A 17,294-nucleotide genomic window follows, 5' to 3' on the forward strand; every position below is an offset into this window, starting at 1 on the left:
AGTTCCTTTCCTAGTTTAAAGTATAAATGAGGCAGAACTCTTATTCATATTCTGGCTCTGAACTGGTGACGAAATTTTGAGCAGGTAACTGAATGTCTTGGTGCCAAAGTGTCTTCATCTCTAAAATGAGGCTAATGCATCTCATTGGATGGTTCTGAGGATTAAAGGAAAACATATAAAAGAGATGAGGTGTACAAAAAGCTTTTACTATTAGCTACTATACTAAAGTTCTGTAGGATCTATTATTAGAGAAAACACAATAAAATTGAAAGAATATTATCATGGTGTAAAAATCTAAGTAGTTTTAAGTGTCAGAAAATGACTAGTAATAAATTACTATCAGGTCTAAATGAACAAGCTTCTTGAAAAGTCAACAGAAAGTTCTGATGAAGTCCTATTAATTGTCCTAGAAAGCCAATAACGGATCATGAATGAAAATATAACAAAAATTCTTAAGTGAACAAGAAGAGTTCTTTTTTTTTTTAAGAGACAGTGTCCTATTTTGTTGCCTAAGCTGGAGTGCCATCTCACGACCACACCTCACTGCTACCTTGAATTCCTCCTGAGTAGTTAGAGGTATAGGTACCCCTATACCTGACATCACATCTGGCTAATTTAAAAAAATTTTTAGCAAAGACAAGGTTTCACTATGTTGACTGGCCACAAGCAATCCTCCATCTCAGACTCTCAAAAGGCTGGGATGTCAGTTGTAAGCCAACACTGCAGCTTTTAAAAACAAACAAAAATATATGAAAAAGGAATTTTCTTGCAAAATTCTGCAGGGTTCAGTGGAGTGGCAATATAGGTAGGACACCCACCCCCCCTTTTTTGAGGCGGAGTCTTACTCTGTTGCCTAGGCTGTAGAGTCAGCCTAGCACACAGCAAACTCAAACTTCTGGGTTCAAGTAATTCTCCTGCCTCAGCTTACCAAGAGCTGGGATAACAATATATTAGAATTCTAATTACATTTTATTTACCTAGTAACATATTTAATAAGTGGTTACATGGCATTAAACAGTAATTATTCTATAGCTAAAACTATGATCCATAGTAAACTGTTCTGAATAAAACTAGAAGATGTCTACTTCTGGGAGTAGGCATATTCAACTTTCTTCTTAGAGGAGACTGATAAAGTACGGCAAGAACTTGAAACAATGCCACATGAACACTGTCTGAAGGCTCTGGGGCTGTTAAATAAACTGGAGAAGGAGGGAAATTTCTGATAAAATTAGCTATTGCCAAAAAACTGAAGGGAAAGGGATTAAACTTATTTTACATAGAACAAAGCAATAGAATTAAGAACAATGCAACTGAAGGAAGGTGGATTTTTAGTTCAAATGATAGGTCAAGTTATCCAAAGATGGAGTGAACTGCTTTAGAAGCAACCTCTACATCACTAGGTTGTTGAAGAGGAAAATCATGTAATTATCAAAGGAGCCACAACTTATGTTGTTTAAGGTTTTTCCAAAATCTTGGACCCTGTGACTAATAAGTAACAAACAAAGTCAGCTGTCCAGATTTGACGTGATTAGGCAAATAGACTTTTCTCCTGAAAACATAAACAGGATTTAAAAAAAACTGCTTTAACTATAGCTTGTTATGGAGTTTTCTAAAGGTGGAATAGAGTTTAAATTTACTCATTCATTCAAAAAGTATTTATTGAGCACTTACTACTACTAGGGCGACTGGAGAAAAAGAAAGGCTATTTTACCATGGCAGTCAGGAGAGAAAACCATTATGAAGTTGATATCTGAGCAGAGACCTGAATGAATGGAGGGTATAAGTCACATAAAAACCAAGAAGAGTGTATGTGTGTATTAGGCAGAGGGAACAGCAAGCACAAAATAGCCCTAAAGTTGATTAGATTAGAACATCTGCGGAATGGCAAGAAAGCCCGTGTAGAACAGAGCAGAGTGAACGAGGCTGAGTGAGAGAACAGGTAGTCACAAATTAGATTTTATTCCAAGTGAGAATGGAAGCTACTGTGCTTTCAGTCAGCACTCTTGCTGCTGTGTCCAGTAACAGATCGTAATGAATTATGACAAATATCCGGTACTACAAGGAGTACTTACCATTAGGTCGAACTAGAAGCACGAGTTCCCCAGAATGTCTCTCACAGCTAGCTTTAATAAACAGGACAACTTGATCATGGGTATGTTCTGTAATGTCCCGACCATTGATCAGTACAACTTGGTCTCCTTCATTCAATCGAGGGACACAGAGGTCAGCCTGTAATGTAATGTAGATAAAGTTTCAAATTTGCACGTGGCTCTCTAAAAGTAAAGCATAAGAATCTATTTTTATAGTCTCTAGAACAGAAGAACTAAAACTGTATATAAAAAAGCATTTATTAATTTAAGAAGTATAGCAATCCAGCTTTCCCATAAAGATTCTGCCCCCTTCTTCATTCAACAATTTCCTTCTTGATAACTTATGTGCCTAGAGATAAAGACAAGACCGATGATTTCCAGGTATGTACACACAGTGCTTTGCACTGTCTTTCAAGACACATACAAATTTTAATTACCATAATTTAGTTAAATGATTACCAGTCCTCCCCAACAATGTGGTTTAAATTTTAGTTGCCACATTGTATAGACTGTAAATAATTGCATAAACTTTGCTATGACTTCAGTAGAAAAATCACTACATAAATAATAGAAACTCATCAGTGACCGATTACATGAGTTCTTTCAAAGTCTACTGGTGATTTGATGATGCACATTTGTTATCCAGTTCATGTAAAGACAGTAAAGCATATGGTTGCAATGCCTCCTTGTCTCTGAGAGATACTTATATATGAAAATAAGTAATCTAAATAGGGAATTGTCCAAAAGAGATGAAGCTGCATCAGATAAACAAAAGATGATTAATGCTAGAAGTAAAACTCGAATTGAACCTAAGTGGAGTTACAGAAAAAATAGGTGACCATGGAAATGTTGATGTTACTGCTGTTTGACAGATTCTACATATGTAGCCAAAGGAACTCTGGGAGATATTTCACAATACTGAAAAGTTTAAAGGACAGAATGTTGGAAGTGATCTAAACTTAGGATTGTGACAATTTGCTAAGGCAAGAAAAGATGCTTACTTTGTACTGTTACAAAAACCACAAGAAGCTGACATGCACTGTTCAAACTATTCATAATAAGTTATTACAAGGAAACAAAATGTTAATTTCAATGTGTCTAATGTTTTGCATAATAGGATAATAAATCAATATTAGTTTTACTATTTTTTCCTTTCTTTTTACCTTTAAAAGAGACAGAGAGATTTTGATGTTTTGATGAAAAATTTAAAGGTCATGGGAACAAACACAATTTTTCCCATTAATCAGAGTCACTGGATGATTTCTTCTTGAATGATCATTTGTATGGTACTGCCCTATTGTGTAAAGTGATGAACATCTGCACTAAACAAAACAATAATTAAGGTAAAAGAGATAAAAAATTGAAATAGGGACAGTGTGTTCTGGGAACAAAGCAATGAAAGTATATGAGAGTCAAGTTTGAAGAATGATAGGTCAGATAGAGACAGAAATGATGGAGTTGAATCTTACAAAAAAGAAAACTTATTTCAAAGGCATGAAGAAACGAAAGCACAACTACTCAAATTCATTATAAACACAAAATCAATAAAACCAACAAAGTATGGCACTTGGTCTAGAAGCAAAGTTCTTTCTGTGCTGCTTAAAAAATGTGTGATGTTGGACACCTGAAACAGTGAAAATAGAACAGATATTTGCCCTGATAATTTTGTAGAGTTGCTGTGAAGATAAAAATGAAATAATTCAAATTCAAAGTTTTAAAATCCAAAATATTTAAGTTTAGGTTTATGTCTAGTCTCTTGAGTTGCTTCCCCCCTAATTCTACAATGAAGTAGATGACAGACATCCATATACTCCCTCTGTGCGCCAACTGTTGTAATGGTTTTGCGCACCAGTGTGGTTCAATGTTTTTGTAAATATTTTTGAGATACCTGAAGTGTGGTGAATTGGAAGCTAATAGTACTGGGGAAAATAGCAGAAAGAGCAATCGTCTCATATTACTTTGTTAATAATGTAGTTGGTAGAAGAAAGAAGGTGATCTCTCTTAGAGGAGACAGCCAGCTATGAGTCTGTTTCTATATCCATTATTGCTGAAGAAACTCTCATATTTAATCTGCCTTTTGTCAGGTATATTATTTTTTAATTTATATTTCCTTCTGATCTGGAAAGTTTAAATAAACTTTATATTAAAATAAATTTTGTTCAAGCAATAGCTATTGGTTAAAAGATTATCAGACAGAAAGAGAAACAAGGCCAGGTGCACTGGTACATGCCTGCAGTCTCAGCTAATTGGGAGGCTGAGGTAAGAGGATCGCTTAAGCCTAGGAGTTTGAGGTTGCAGTGTGCTATTAGCACACTTGTGAATAGCCACTATACTCCAGCCTGAGCGACATAGTGAGAATCTTGTCAATAAGGAAAAAGAGAGGATTTTAATAGTTATTTTATCCACTTAAAATATCCAATTTATAAAAAAGTATCCAATATAATAAATGACATTAAAATATTTGAACCCATCCCAAAACATAGAGGAGGAAGGAACCCTTTCTAATATATTCTATGAAGCAAACATTACCCTGATACCAAAACCAGGAAAGGGCTGAACAAAAAGGGAAAACTACAGACCAGTATCAATTATGAACATCAATGCAAAAATACTTAATAAAATCCTAGCAAACATAAGATAGATACACATTAAAAAAATTACACATCATGATTAAGTGGGCTTTATCCCAGGGATACAAGGTTGTTTCAACATTTGTAAATCCATAAATGTAATTCACCACACAAATAGAAGCAAAAACAAAGACCATATAATCCTCTCAACATATAAAATTCAGCATCTTTTTCTAATAAGAGCACTTAAGAAAATAGGCTTAGGTAGGACATTTCTTAAACTGATAGAGGCCATCTACAACAAAACCGCAATCAATATCATATTGAATGGAGTAAAACTGAAAGCATTTCCACTTAGAACTGGAACCAAACAAGGATGTCCACTATCACCACTGCTATTCAACATAGTGCTGGAAGTTCTAGCCAATGCAATCAAGCAAGAGAAGGATATCAGGAGTATTCAAATAGGGACAGAGGAGGTGAAACTCTTGCTCATTGCTGATAGGATCTCTACATAGAAAACTGCAAAGACTCAAACACAAGGACTCAAGTCCTTGAGTGATCAAGGAATACAGCAGCTGGGCACAATGGCTCATGCCAGCACTACCTGGCACTCTGGGAGGCCAAGATGGGATCAATTGACCCCACAGAGTTCGAGAACAGCCTAAGCAAGAGCGAGACCCTGTCTCTAAAAAACTATCTGGGTGCTGTAGTGGGCACCTGTACTTCTCTTGCTTCAGCCTCCCAGCTACTTCGGAGGCTGAGGCAAGAGAATTGCTTGAGCCCAAGAGTTTGAGGCTGCTATGAGAAATGTCATGGCACTCTATGGGGGGCAAGAAAGTAAGAATCTGTCTCAAAAAAAAGGAGTACAGTAACATCTCAGGATATAAAATCAATAATCAATGTCCACAAATCAGTAGCCTTTACATGCTCCAGTAATGGTCAAGCTGAGAATCAAATCAAAGACAAAATACCCTTCACATTAGCTTCAAGTAAAAAGAAATACCCGGGAATATACCTAACAAAGGATGTGAAGGATCTTTACAGAGAAAACTATGAAAACCTGAGAAAACAAATAGCATAAGACGTTAACAAATGGAAGAACATACCATGCTCATGGTGGCGAAGAATCAACATTGTTATAAAGTTCATACTACCCAAAGCAATGTACAGATTTAATGCAATCCCCATCAAAGCACCAATGTCATACTTTGAAGAACTTCAAAAAAATAGTGGTTCATTCTGTGTGGAACTAGAAAAAAACTGAGTAGCTAATGTTCCCTGAATGTGGATAGTTTTTAATTAAGTCACTGCTCAGAAAAATCGATATTTCTCTTGTGTTATTCACTGTTACAGAGCCATACAAGTAAGGAAAGGTGTATTTTCTAACTATAAGAACAATGCGTGTTCATTGCGATAATACTGACAATTAAAAAAGGAATACAGCAGAAAGTCTTAAATACCAGTAATTCCATTACTCAGATTAAACAGTGTTAACTTTATGGCATGTTTCCAGACTATTTCTATGTATAAAATTTACATTTTAATAAAGAGTCAAACACAGATGTAGAATTATAATGCATTTTTTCATAAAGCCATCTTATGGACATATTTCCATAGAGTTATATCATCTCAATGGCTGCAAAGCAATATATAATTTATTTCCCCTATTTTAATGATATACTTTGTTTTCAATTTCAAACTATTATAAATCATGCTATAATGAATATCTTTGTGTAAGTATCCTTTGGTTCCTAGTCCAATTATTTCATGAGGGAAAATTCTTAAATGGAATTGCTGGATCAAAAGACATATAATTGATTTTTAGAAATTTTAGTTTAAGGGTGGTGCCTGTGGCTCAAAGGGGTAGGGCACCAGCCCCATATGCCAGAGGTGACGGGTTCAAACCCAGCCCTGGCCAAAAACCACACACAAAAAAAAAAAAAAAAAAGAAATTTTAGTTTAAATTTTTATTTTTAGTAAAGTTATAAATCACAGTTTAAGAGTTGACTAGCACTATAAGATTGCAAATCAACCATTTCCTGTGTTATTCTCTACCACCTACCCATCTCTAGAGGAAAATTCTTTCAAAATCTTTTTGTATTTACCTCTGTACCTCTAAATCACATCTCCCTTTTGTTTTTCTTTTCTATTTTAGACATTATCTACTAATTTTATACATAACAGATGAGAATTTTACAGTCTCTCATCCTCAGTCTCAAAAATACATGCCTCCCATTAAATGATTTTAGATTATCTCCACCATCTTTGTACCCATCCTTAATATCCACAGTATGTGCCCAGGAGTCATTTTATACACAATATAATATGGATGTGACATGTAGGTAACGGTCCATGTGTATGTCCTTTCTTCCAACCACAACTCTTTCCAAACGAAGACATCTGATCCAAGTTAGATCTACCAAGAGTTTACTTCTGAGGAGTTTATAATTTAGACTGAGAGGTTTAATCACTCTGGGTTACTTGCTGGTAATATTTAAATCTAGAAGTTATTAGTAGTCATATCTTATCAAAAGGAACTGGGGATTAAAGTAACAGAAGATAGTTATAAAATTTCTATTTAGTGGAGATTTGGCAGTCACAGTCTGACATGAGGGTGTGTGGTGGTAATACCCATTGACACGGCTTGAAGCTACCACTAAATACACTGTTTTTATTTAGTTTCGAGTTTACCTAGAGAAGCTTGAAAGATAAGGCTGATTCAATGTATAAATTAATTTTCACTGCATGAGAGAATGGAATAAACATAAAAAAAATACAGATGAAAAGCAGAGTCTTGATGATTTTTAAAGTTCTTTCTAGTGGTCTGACTGCATTCCTATGCTTGGGTTTTGTGTGACACCTCTACAGCTATCAGGCATGCTTTAAGCTTTAGGAAGCTATCTTGTGTTTATGCTTACGTCAGGGGTAAGCCCATGAGTACCCGATTATTTATAGCCAACAAGGTCCTTAAAAATAAGAACCAAAACCATGTCATGATATTCCTGAGCAATCTTGAGTGTGATTTTCAAACTAACTTCGAGAAGGACTGAAAGAAAGATAGTTGACCTTTTTTCTGAGGCTGCTAGCTCATACCTTTCCTAGGATAAATAGCCAGTTAAGTGATAAAGACTGTATGGAGACCATCTAGGTAAGAAAAATGAAATTAAACAGAGTAGACAACAATATAAATGGGAATTTGAAAGCAATATTTACTACATATAATGGCAATGTACCTACAATTAAGAACTTGTTCTGGGCGGCGCCTGTGGCTCAAGGAGTAGGGCGCCGGTCCCATATGCCGGAGGTGGCGGGTTCAAACCCAGCCCCGGCCAAAAACCACACAAAAAAAGAACTTGTTCTATGATCAACAGAAAACTGATGGGTGTTGAAGCTAAATGGTAATAGGGGATGCAATATATTGGGTACAAAGAATGTTTTCTCTACTTTTGTTTAGAATGTTTATAACAAAAAAGTTTAAAAAATCATTCTTATGGTATAGCATAGTATGATTTCCATTTAAAATAAATTTCTTTTTTTATGTTATGATAAGAATAAAGAAAAAAAGACTTAAACAGAAAGTAAACAAATATAATGTATTTAAGCTAGTCTAAATGAAAAATAAACACAAAAATCTCTAAAACTATATTTCTATTTTTTGTTGTTTAAAGGGGTTATTGGTTATTTGATAGACTCTGTTAACACTTCAGAAGCACTAAAAGTCGTAAGTAACTTTTTATGAAAACAAGGATTTACTCTTATTAACAGGGACTAAATAAAAACTAACTTCCAGGCAATTTAAGAGATTCATTTGATTGGTTTGATACTTGACAAATTAAAAGAAATGATTAAATTTCTTCCTTTGAAGTTAATAAAAATGATAAAGTAAGTACATATATGTTTCCTTGAAATATTTAGACAACTCACAGGAGTTCCTGGTGCCACCCGGGACACAATCACAGGCATCTTCTGGTCATATCCTCCCTTTCAAAAAAGATAACAAGTCAAATATTATCCAAATTTTTGCCAAAATAATTTAAAATTCTTAATTTAAAAACTGAATACAAAATAAATTCCAGATTACCTTTACATTGAATCCAAATCTTCCATTTTCATCAGGTTTCATTCTGATTAGAACAAGATTATCATGTGGAATGCCACCATTTGGCTAAAAAAGACAAAAAATAAGTAACTTTTAATTTCTTCATTTAAAATCTATCCTTCAGGGCCAGGCGTGGTAGCTCATGCCTGTAATCCTAGCTCTCTGGGAGACTTAGGCAGGTGGAATTGACTGAGCTCATAGGTGCAAGACCAGCCTGAGCCAGAGCAAGACCTTGTCTCTAAAAATAGCTGGGCACTATGGGGGGGGGCACCTATAGTCCCAGGTACTTGAGAAGCTGGGGCAAGAGAATCGCTTGAGTCCAAGAGTTGGAGGTTGTTATGATCTATGACACCATAGCACTTTACTGAGGACAACAAAGTGAGACTCTGTCTCAGAAAAAAAAAAAAGAAAGAATAAAATCTATCCTTTAGGTACACATGAAGCATGTTTTTTGTATGCTTATATTATCTACAGTACATAAAGAATTCTAATTCTCATCAAAATGTTAGATCAGGAAAGTAAATTTCTTTGACTAACAACTTGCATTTAATCAAACTGGATATATTCTTCGATGTATTCTTGCCACAATATATGCTAGACTATAAATACCAGGGAGGAACGGGGGCCATGTCTATCTTTATTAATTGCTATATTCCTACAACCTGGCTCAAAGCAAACCAGGTTCATACACAGAGGATGCTAAAAAATGTTTAGCTATTTTTAAGAAATGAAAAAATCTATTAAATTTGTAATACTCAAGTTGCATTTGAGTTCTACAATTATAAGAGGTGCTCAATGTGACTGTATTCTTCTTTTGTTATTGGTGTGTACTGAGTATTATAATAGATAAAGTAATTTTGTATCCAGTATTCTGGACATTTCATATACAGTAGAATCTCTGTAAGATGACCACCCAGGAGATAACAAACTGGTCAACATAAAAAGGTGGTCAATATAAGGACTAGGCCTACTGAACTAATGCGTACATGTACTCTACTTTCTTGTATATTTTATTAGAGAATATCATATGAAATCATACATAATCAAAATGCAGTAAAATTATACATGCAGTATCATACAAAATCAATACATTTACTGTTTCCTCATGGTTTAATCATTCTTGACAAAGAGTCAACCTTGGTATTTTTCCTATTCTTTTTTTTTTTTTTTTTTCCCAAAATAAACTGCAAATTTATTTTTGCAGTTTTTGGCCAGGGCTGGGATTGAACCTGCCATCTATGGCATATGGGGCTGGCGCCCTACTCCTATGAGCCACAGGCATCGCCCTATGTTTCTTATTCTTATTACAAACACGTAGAGCAGGTTCTCAACCTTCCTAATGCCATGGTCTTTTAATACAGTTCCTGTGGGTCGCGGCCCACCGGTTGAGAACTGCTGGTGTAGAGAAAGCACTCTCAATGCTGGCTACACTGCTCAGCACACCTGGGCATTTTCCCACAGCGAATGACTTTAACTGCATTATCAGATGCCTGACATCCTCTTCTTTTGGAATCTCTGCACTTTCTGTGTCATCCTCACTTGCTTCTCCCACGTCATCAGCTGCTTCGTGCAGTTTTACACTGGTGTGTATTTTGGTCAATGCTGCTTGGAAAAGTGCTTCTGGGTCTGGTTCATTACAGGTAGCCACCGCATCATCCATTGCAACAAAACCTTCAAAATTTACTCCTGCAAATTCTGCCGCAGGAGATGGACTGTTTGATGGGTTCAAAACATCATGCTCCTGTGTTATGACAAATCCAACTTTCTTGAAACACTTCGGTGTCATTTCTGGCTGAACTTTATTCCAAGCAGAACTGATCCAGAGAACAGCATCTAGAGTGTTAACTGATGCAGTGGATAAAGTTGCTTCCACAGCTGGACCACAGGTTTGTGGTTTAGTAATGATGCACTGCAGGAGCCAAGCTCAGTAATGCATTTTTTTTTTTTTTTTTTTTCCAGTTTTTGGCCAGGACTGGGTTTGAACCCATATGGAGCCAGTGCCCTACTCCTTTGAGCCACAGGCACCACCAGTAATGCATTTTAAATGTTTTGATGATGCCTTGCTCAAGAGGTTGGATTTTTGAGATTGTGTTTAGAGGCAGAAATTTCAGTGTCAGATCTGTGCGATGATTCACTTACTGGTGGCCAGGACAGTTGTCTCCTGTCAGTAGAACAGATACTTCTTCTTCACTTGTCAGAAGTAAGTTGAAAGCAGCAGTATTAGATGTAAAATGACTTAAAGAATTATAATTACTAGGTAAATGTAAAATCATGTACTGTAAAATCACTCCTCAAACAAGCGACCAGTCATCCACGCACACTTGTTTGATCTCCAAGTGATGGGGAGGTCTTCAGGCTTCTGGTTTGTAAATGCATGTGGCTCTGCAGACTTACCAATCACCAAGGACTTCAGATACTCTCCAGCTGAATAAGCACAAAGCAGAACTGTAAAAAATTCTTTGTGAAGTTTTTTCTCTTGTATTTGTCACTTTTGTGATGAGGCTCCTATCAAGCACTGTCTTAAAAAAGAGTCTGCACACATCATTGCTAAAGATGTCCTCATCTTTGAAGCCTCTGGAGAAGTCTGCAAACTTTCTGATGAACTCTTATACAACGTCTACTAGAAATACTTTGGATTCACCACACAAGATTTTCTGGGAGATCTCTTGTTGCTGTTTAAATTTCTTGAGTCAACCACTTGATGCCTGAAAATCTGCCACCCCAAATTCGCACATGAACTTTTTTTTTTTTTTTGAGACAAAGTCTCATTTTGTCACCTTTGGTAGAGTGCCGTGGTGTCACAGCCACTCCCCAAACTCTTGGGCTCAAGCGATTCTCCTGTCTCAGCCTCCTAAGTAGCCGGGACTACAGGCACCTGCCACAACATGCAGCTCTTTTTAGAGATGGAGACTTGCTCTAGCTCAGGCTGGTCTCGAATTCCTGAGTTTGGGCAATCCACCTGCCTCAGGCTGCCAGAGTGCTAGGATTACAGGTATGAGCCACCACGCCCAGCCTCCCACATGAATTTTTTAGCAACTTCTTGGATCATCAGCCCAAAGATTTGGGTAACATCTGGCCTCATTTGCTTGAACCATCTGGATGTGTCTTTATTGACTTAATCGAGGGAAGTTTTCCTCCTTCCTACTCTACTTTCCTTCCCTTCCCGCTCCAAGTACCCCTGTTTACATTTTTGGGTTTTGTTAACTGTGGTTTTGCTAGCACTAAAATGTTCTGCTGTCTTTCTTTGGCTGCTGCTTTCCAGAAAATGTAGGAGATCAACCTTTTCCTTCATCATCAGCTCTCTGTATTCTTTCCTTTGGACCACCATGTCTTGATTAACTCTCAAGTTTTTAGTCATTATAGGATGTACCTACACTTCAGACCAGTCCTTCATGTTGAAAAAATCTTATGTAACATGTGATAAACAATAGGACATTAGACTTAATCTAAACATGGTAATAATAAAACATTAAAAAAAAAACCTTATACTAAAGAAAAAAATAATACAACTAAGGGGCAAAGCCCACATCTTCTACCCTTTGTTGTAGAGTAGACTCAATTGTTCAAATTATAGAGCAGTGGTTCTCCACCTGTGAGTCACAACCCCTTTGGGGGTTGAACAACCCTTTCACAGGGGTCGCCTAAGACCATCGGAAAACACATATTTCCCATGGTCTTAGGAACCGAGACCTTGCTCCTCTATCCATCTCCAGGTGGGTCTGCTCACGTGCAGATATGCCCACATACAAGTACGTGGTGTGATGACATCATCACACCAACCCCATCACATACACCCCGTACAAATACAGGTGTATATGACAGGCTCCATAATGTACTTATGCGGATCAGTCACACACGTGTAGAGAGCAGCTAATGTGTGGAAAGCAGCTACTGTGTTGAAAGCAGCAGTATTAGAGGTAAAATGACACTTAATGAATTAAGTGGGTAAATGTAAAATCATGTACTGTAAAATCATCAACTACTGCAAAAAAAAAAAAAAAAAAATTTCTGTACCATGGGAACTTAATCTGGATGCTGATCCGTCTTTTTATATTCAGCTGTGGTTGATGTGAATACTGCCCCCTTGTGACAGTAACAGGTATGTAAAAAAACCCAACAGAATAGTAAATCATAGGAAACTTTCATGACCTTTACTGACTGCACTATGCCATGTATCATCTTTTGTATTATTGAAGCTATTGTTATGCATTATTTTCTTTCTTTTTTTTTTTTTTTTAAAAATTTTTTTTGTAGAGACAGAGTCTCACTGTACCGCCCTCGGGTAGAGTGCCGTGGCGTCACACGGCTCACAGCAACCTCTTAACTCTTGGGCTTACGCGATTCTCTTGCCTCAGCCTCCCGAGCAGCTGGGACTACAGGCGCCCGCCACAACGCCCGGCTATTTTTTGGTTGCAGTTTGGCCGGGGCTGGGTTTGAACCCGCCACCCTCGGCATATGGGGCTGGCGCCCTACTCACTGAGCCACAGGCGCCGCCCGTTATGCATTATTTTCATTAGCAAACCATCCCATGACAATGGATCATGTAGAGAAGAAGGTTAAGGAAAGAAAATACAGTGAGGATTTTTTACAGTATGGTTTTACCTCAATAATTATAGCAGGAATTGAGAAACCACAATGTGCTAATTGTTGTGAAGTTCTATCAGCCGAATCTATGAAGCCGAACAAACTAAAACGCCATTTTGATAGCAAGCATCCGAGCTTTGCCGGCAAGGATAACAACTATTTTAGAAGTAAAGCTGATGGACTCAAGAGTGCCAGACTTGACACTGGTGGCAAGTACCACAAACAAAACGTCGCAGCTGTTGAAGCTTCCTATTTGGTGGCACTCAGAATCGCTAGAGCTGTGAAACCTCACACCATCTCTGAGGATTTACTGTTGCCAGCGGCCAAAGACTGTTGGAATTATGATCGGAGACGAATTTGTTACGAAATTGAGTGCAATTTCCTCATCTAATGACACTGTCGGCAGAAGAACAGACGACATGTCTGCTGATAGTCTTGATCAGGTAATCTAGGAAATTAGATCTGCTCCACTTCCAATATTCAGTATCCAGCTTGACGAATCTACAGACGTTGTGAACTGTTCAGTTACTGGTTTACTGAAGGTATATTAATGATGGCGACTTTAAAGATGAGTTTCTTTTTTGCAAACCTCTTGAAACGATAGCTACTGCACGTGATGTATTTGACACAGTTGGTTCATTTCTGAAAGAGCATCAGATCTCTTGGGAAAAGGTTTGTGATGTTTGCACAGATGGGGCACCAGCTATGCTAGGATGTCGATCTGGATTTCAAGATTTGGTACTGAATGAGTCAGCAAAGTCATTGGAACTCATTGTATGATTCATTGGCAAATATTAGCAATGAAGACCGCTGCCACAGAGTTACAAGAAGTAATGAAAAGTGTCATAAGTTCTGTCCATTTTGTAAAGGTGAGCACTTTAAACAGTTGACTGTTTCGCAACTGTGCAACAAATTGGATGTGCCGAACGATGCTCTCTGCTATTACTGAAGTGAGATGGTTGTCGAGAGGAAAAGTTTTAAAACGTATTTTTGAGCTTTGTGATGAACTCAAAAGGTTTTTTTTTTTTTTTTTGAGACAGAGTCTCACTTTATCACCCTCGGTAGAGTGCCGTGGCGTCACAACTCACAGCAACCTCCAGCTCTTAGGCTAGGGCGCTTCTCTTGCCTCAGCCTCTCAAGTAGCTGGAACTATAGGTGCCTGCCACAATGCCTAGCTATTTTTTTTTTTGTTGTTGTTGTAGTTTGGCTGCGGCTAGGTTGGAACCCGCCACCCTCGATATATGGGGCCGGCACCCTACCAACTGAGCCAAGGGCACTGCCCTCAAAACATTTTTTAATCAGAAAGCAAGACTGCAGTTCAAAGCACTTTTCAGCAATAAAAGGAAACTGCAGAAAATAGCTTACTTGGTTGACATCTTTGCCATCTTGAATGAGTTAAACTTATCACCGCAAGGACCAAATACAACAAGCCTCAATTTGTCTGAAAAGATCTGATCATTCCAAATGAAATTTCATTGGAAGTTTCATGAAGCTTTGGCAAAAAAAAAAAATTGGATGAAAATAAAATTTACATGTTGCCTACCTTATCTGCTTTCTTTGAGGAACATGACATTGAACCAGACAAAAGGATTACGATGATAATTTCTGTGAAAGAACACTTGCACATGCCTGCAGATGAAATTTCCTTGTACTTTCCAAATCTACCTGACACCCCGTTTGCACTTGCCAGAAGCCCATTCACAGTCAAAGTTGAAGATGTTCCCTAGACAGCATGAGAGGAGTTCATTGAACTTATTAACAGTGATGCAGCGAGAACTGATTTCTCTGCAATGTCAGTTACAAAATTCTGGACCAAGTGTTTGTAGTCATATCCTGTTCTGAGACTGTGTTGCGCCTTCTTCTTCCATTTCTAACAACATATCTTTGTGAAACAGGGTTTTGCAGCTTGTTGGTTATCAAGTCTAAATACAGAAGTAGACTTGATGTGTGAGATGATCTTCGTTGTGCTCTTGCAAAGACTGCCCTGAGAATTTCTGAGCTGGTGAGAAAGATGCAATCTGCACCTCACACTGATGTTGACTTTTTATCCATACTGTTGCAAAATGTAGCAATGTAGTTTACTGTTGTTATATTAAGACTTTTACTCACGTTACACCATGCTTTAAGACAAAATTTCATTTATTTGTAATCAGAAATAAATATTTCACAATATATAATTACATATTGTTTTTGTGATTATTCACTATGCTTTAATTATGCTCAATTTTTAACAATGAAAATACATCCTGCCTATCAGATATTTACATTACGATTCATAACAGTAGCAAAATTACAGTTATGAAGTAGCAAAGAAAACAATTTTATGGTTGGGGGGTCACCACAACATGAGGAACTGTGTTAAAGGGTTGCGGCATTAGGCAGGTTGAGAATCACTGCTATAAAGGGTAAACTACTACTATGTGTCACAGTCCAAGTGGTCACGATACAACTGACAGAGGTGATTAATATGCAGAGGTCAGTCTTCCAATGAGTACACGTGCTGCATGACCAGTCTCTGATTATTAGGTCAACTTAAGGAGGTGGTCAACTATGGAAATTCTACTGTATATGGAATTGTATAACATGTAGTTATTTGTGACTACCTGCTTTCATTTAGTATGTTCTATGCCTGCTCTTTGAAAGAGGCTAGCTAATTCTTATTTACATTATAATAAGTAGGTCAGAGATGGTCTCTTCTGGGAATCTGCCATTAACTCCACAGTTGAATTAGTTATCCTTATAAACTCCATGCATTCCCTATTATTATTTCTAACTATAGAATTTATGTTGAGTTACATTATGGCATAATTTATGACCAACTGAAAAAGAGCAAGTATAATACAATTTACAACTAAAAATACCAAAATACAGAAACAATTTCATTTAGGACTTTTAAAAACTCCAAGAAACGTGAGAAAATCTCAAGAAGTTACTTACAGTAGGTTTTTCAGGAGAAGATGGAACATCATATGTTTCATTAATATGATTTTCTAGATCTTGCTGAGAATGTGAATAATGAATTTGGTTCCAACTGTTTTTCTTAGATTGTTTGGGTGGCAAAGCTGGGGGCTGTCCATCTCCTGGAGACTCCTGTGAACTAGGGGGAAAAAAAAAGAAAAAATGTTAAAAAATATCATCTCATAGAATTTCTTTCTTTCTTTTTTTTTTTTTTTTTTTTTACTTTCTACCTTTTTCCTTTATGCCTCTCCTGTTTTGTTTTTTTTTTTTTTTTTTAATTGTTGGGGATTCATTGAGGGTACAATAAGCCAGGTTACACTGATTGCAATTGTTAGGCAAAGTCCCTCTTGCAATCATGTCTTGCCCCCATAAAGTGTGACACACACCAAGGCCCCACCCCCCTCCCTCCTTCCCTCTTTCTGCTTCCCCCCATAACCTTAATTGTCATTAATTGTCCACATATCAAAATTGAGTACATAGGATTCATGCTTCTCCATTCTTGTGATGCTTTACTAAGAATAATGTCTTCCCCTTCCATCCAGATTAATACGAAGGATGTAAAGTCTCCATTTTTTTTTAATAGCTGAATAGTATTCCATGGTGTACACATACCACAGCATGTTAATCCATTCCTGGGTTGGTGGGCATTTAGGCTGTTCCACATTTTGGCGATTGTAAATTGAGCTGCAATGAATTTATTTCTTAAAAGGGTCAAATGACCCAGATATATACAATGTCTGGTAGGAGACAGCCTTTTTTCTTTTTTTATGTAGAGACAGAGTCTCACTTTATCACCGTTGGTAGAGTGCCATGGCATCACACAGCTTACAGCAACCTCCGACTCCTGGGCTTAAGCAATTGTCTTGCCTCAGCCTCCCGAGTAGCTGGGACTACAGGCGCCTGACACAAGGCCCGGCTATTTTTTGTTGTTGTTGCTGTTTGCTGTTTGAACCACAGGCGCCGCCCAGGAGACAGGCTTTTAACATCATA

The 17,294-nt window shown here is 37.3% G+C and overlaps 1 protein-coding gene across 7 annotated transcripts in view; it reads right to left on the reverse strand.

The window, feature by feature from the left end:
• Positions 1-17,294, reverse strand: part of PTPN4 (protein tyrosine phosphatase non-receptor type 4) — a 271,666-nt gene that overhangs the window by 23,215 nt on the left and 231,157 nt on the right. For all 7 annotated transcript variants that reach the window (XM_053597537.1, XM_053597536.1, XM_053597538.1 and 4 more), the window contains 4 exons: positions 16,284-16,443; positions 8,745-8,828; positions 8,588-8,644; positions 2,073-2,229 (listed from right to left, as the gene is read on the reverse strand). In XM_053597537.1, the coding sequence (XP_053453512.1) occupies positions 2,073-2,229; positions 8,588-8,644; positions 8,745-8,828; positions 16,284-16,443 (458 nt within the window). The remainder of the gene's footprint in view (positions 1-2,072; positions 2,230-8,587; positions 8,645-8,744; positions 8,829-16,283; positions 16,444-17,294) is intronic.

This window comes from Nycticebus coucang, chromosome 7 (genome assembly GCF_027406575.1).
Source record: "Nycticebus coucang isolate mNycCou1 chromosome 7, mNycCou1.pri, whole genome shotgun sequence".
NCBI classification, from domain to species: Eukaryota; Metazoa; Chordata; class Mammalia; order Primates; family Lorisidae; genus Nycticebus; species Nycticebus coucang.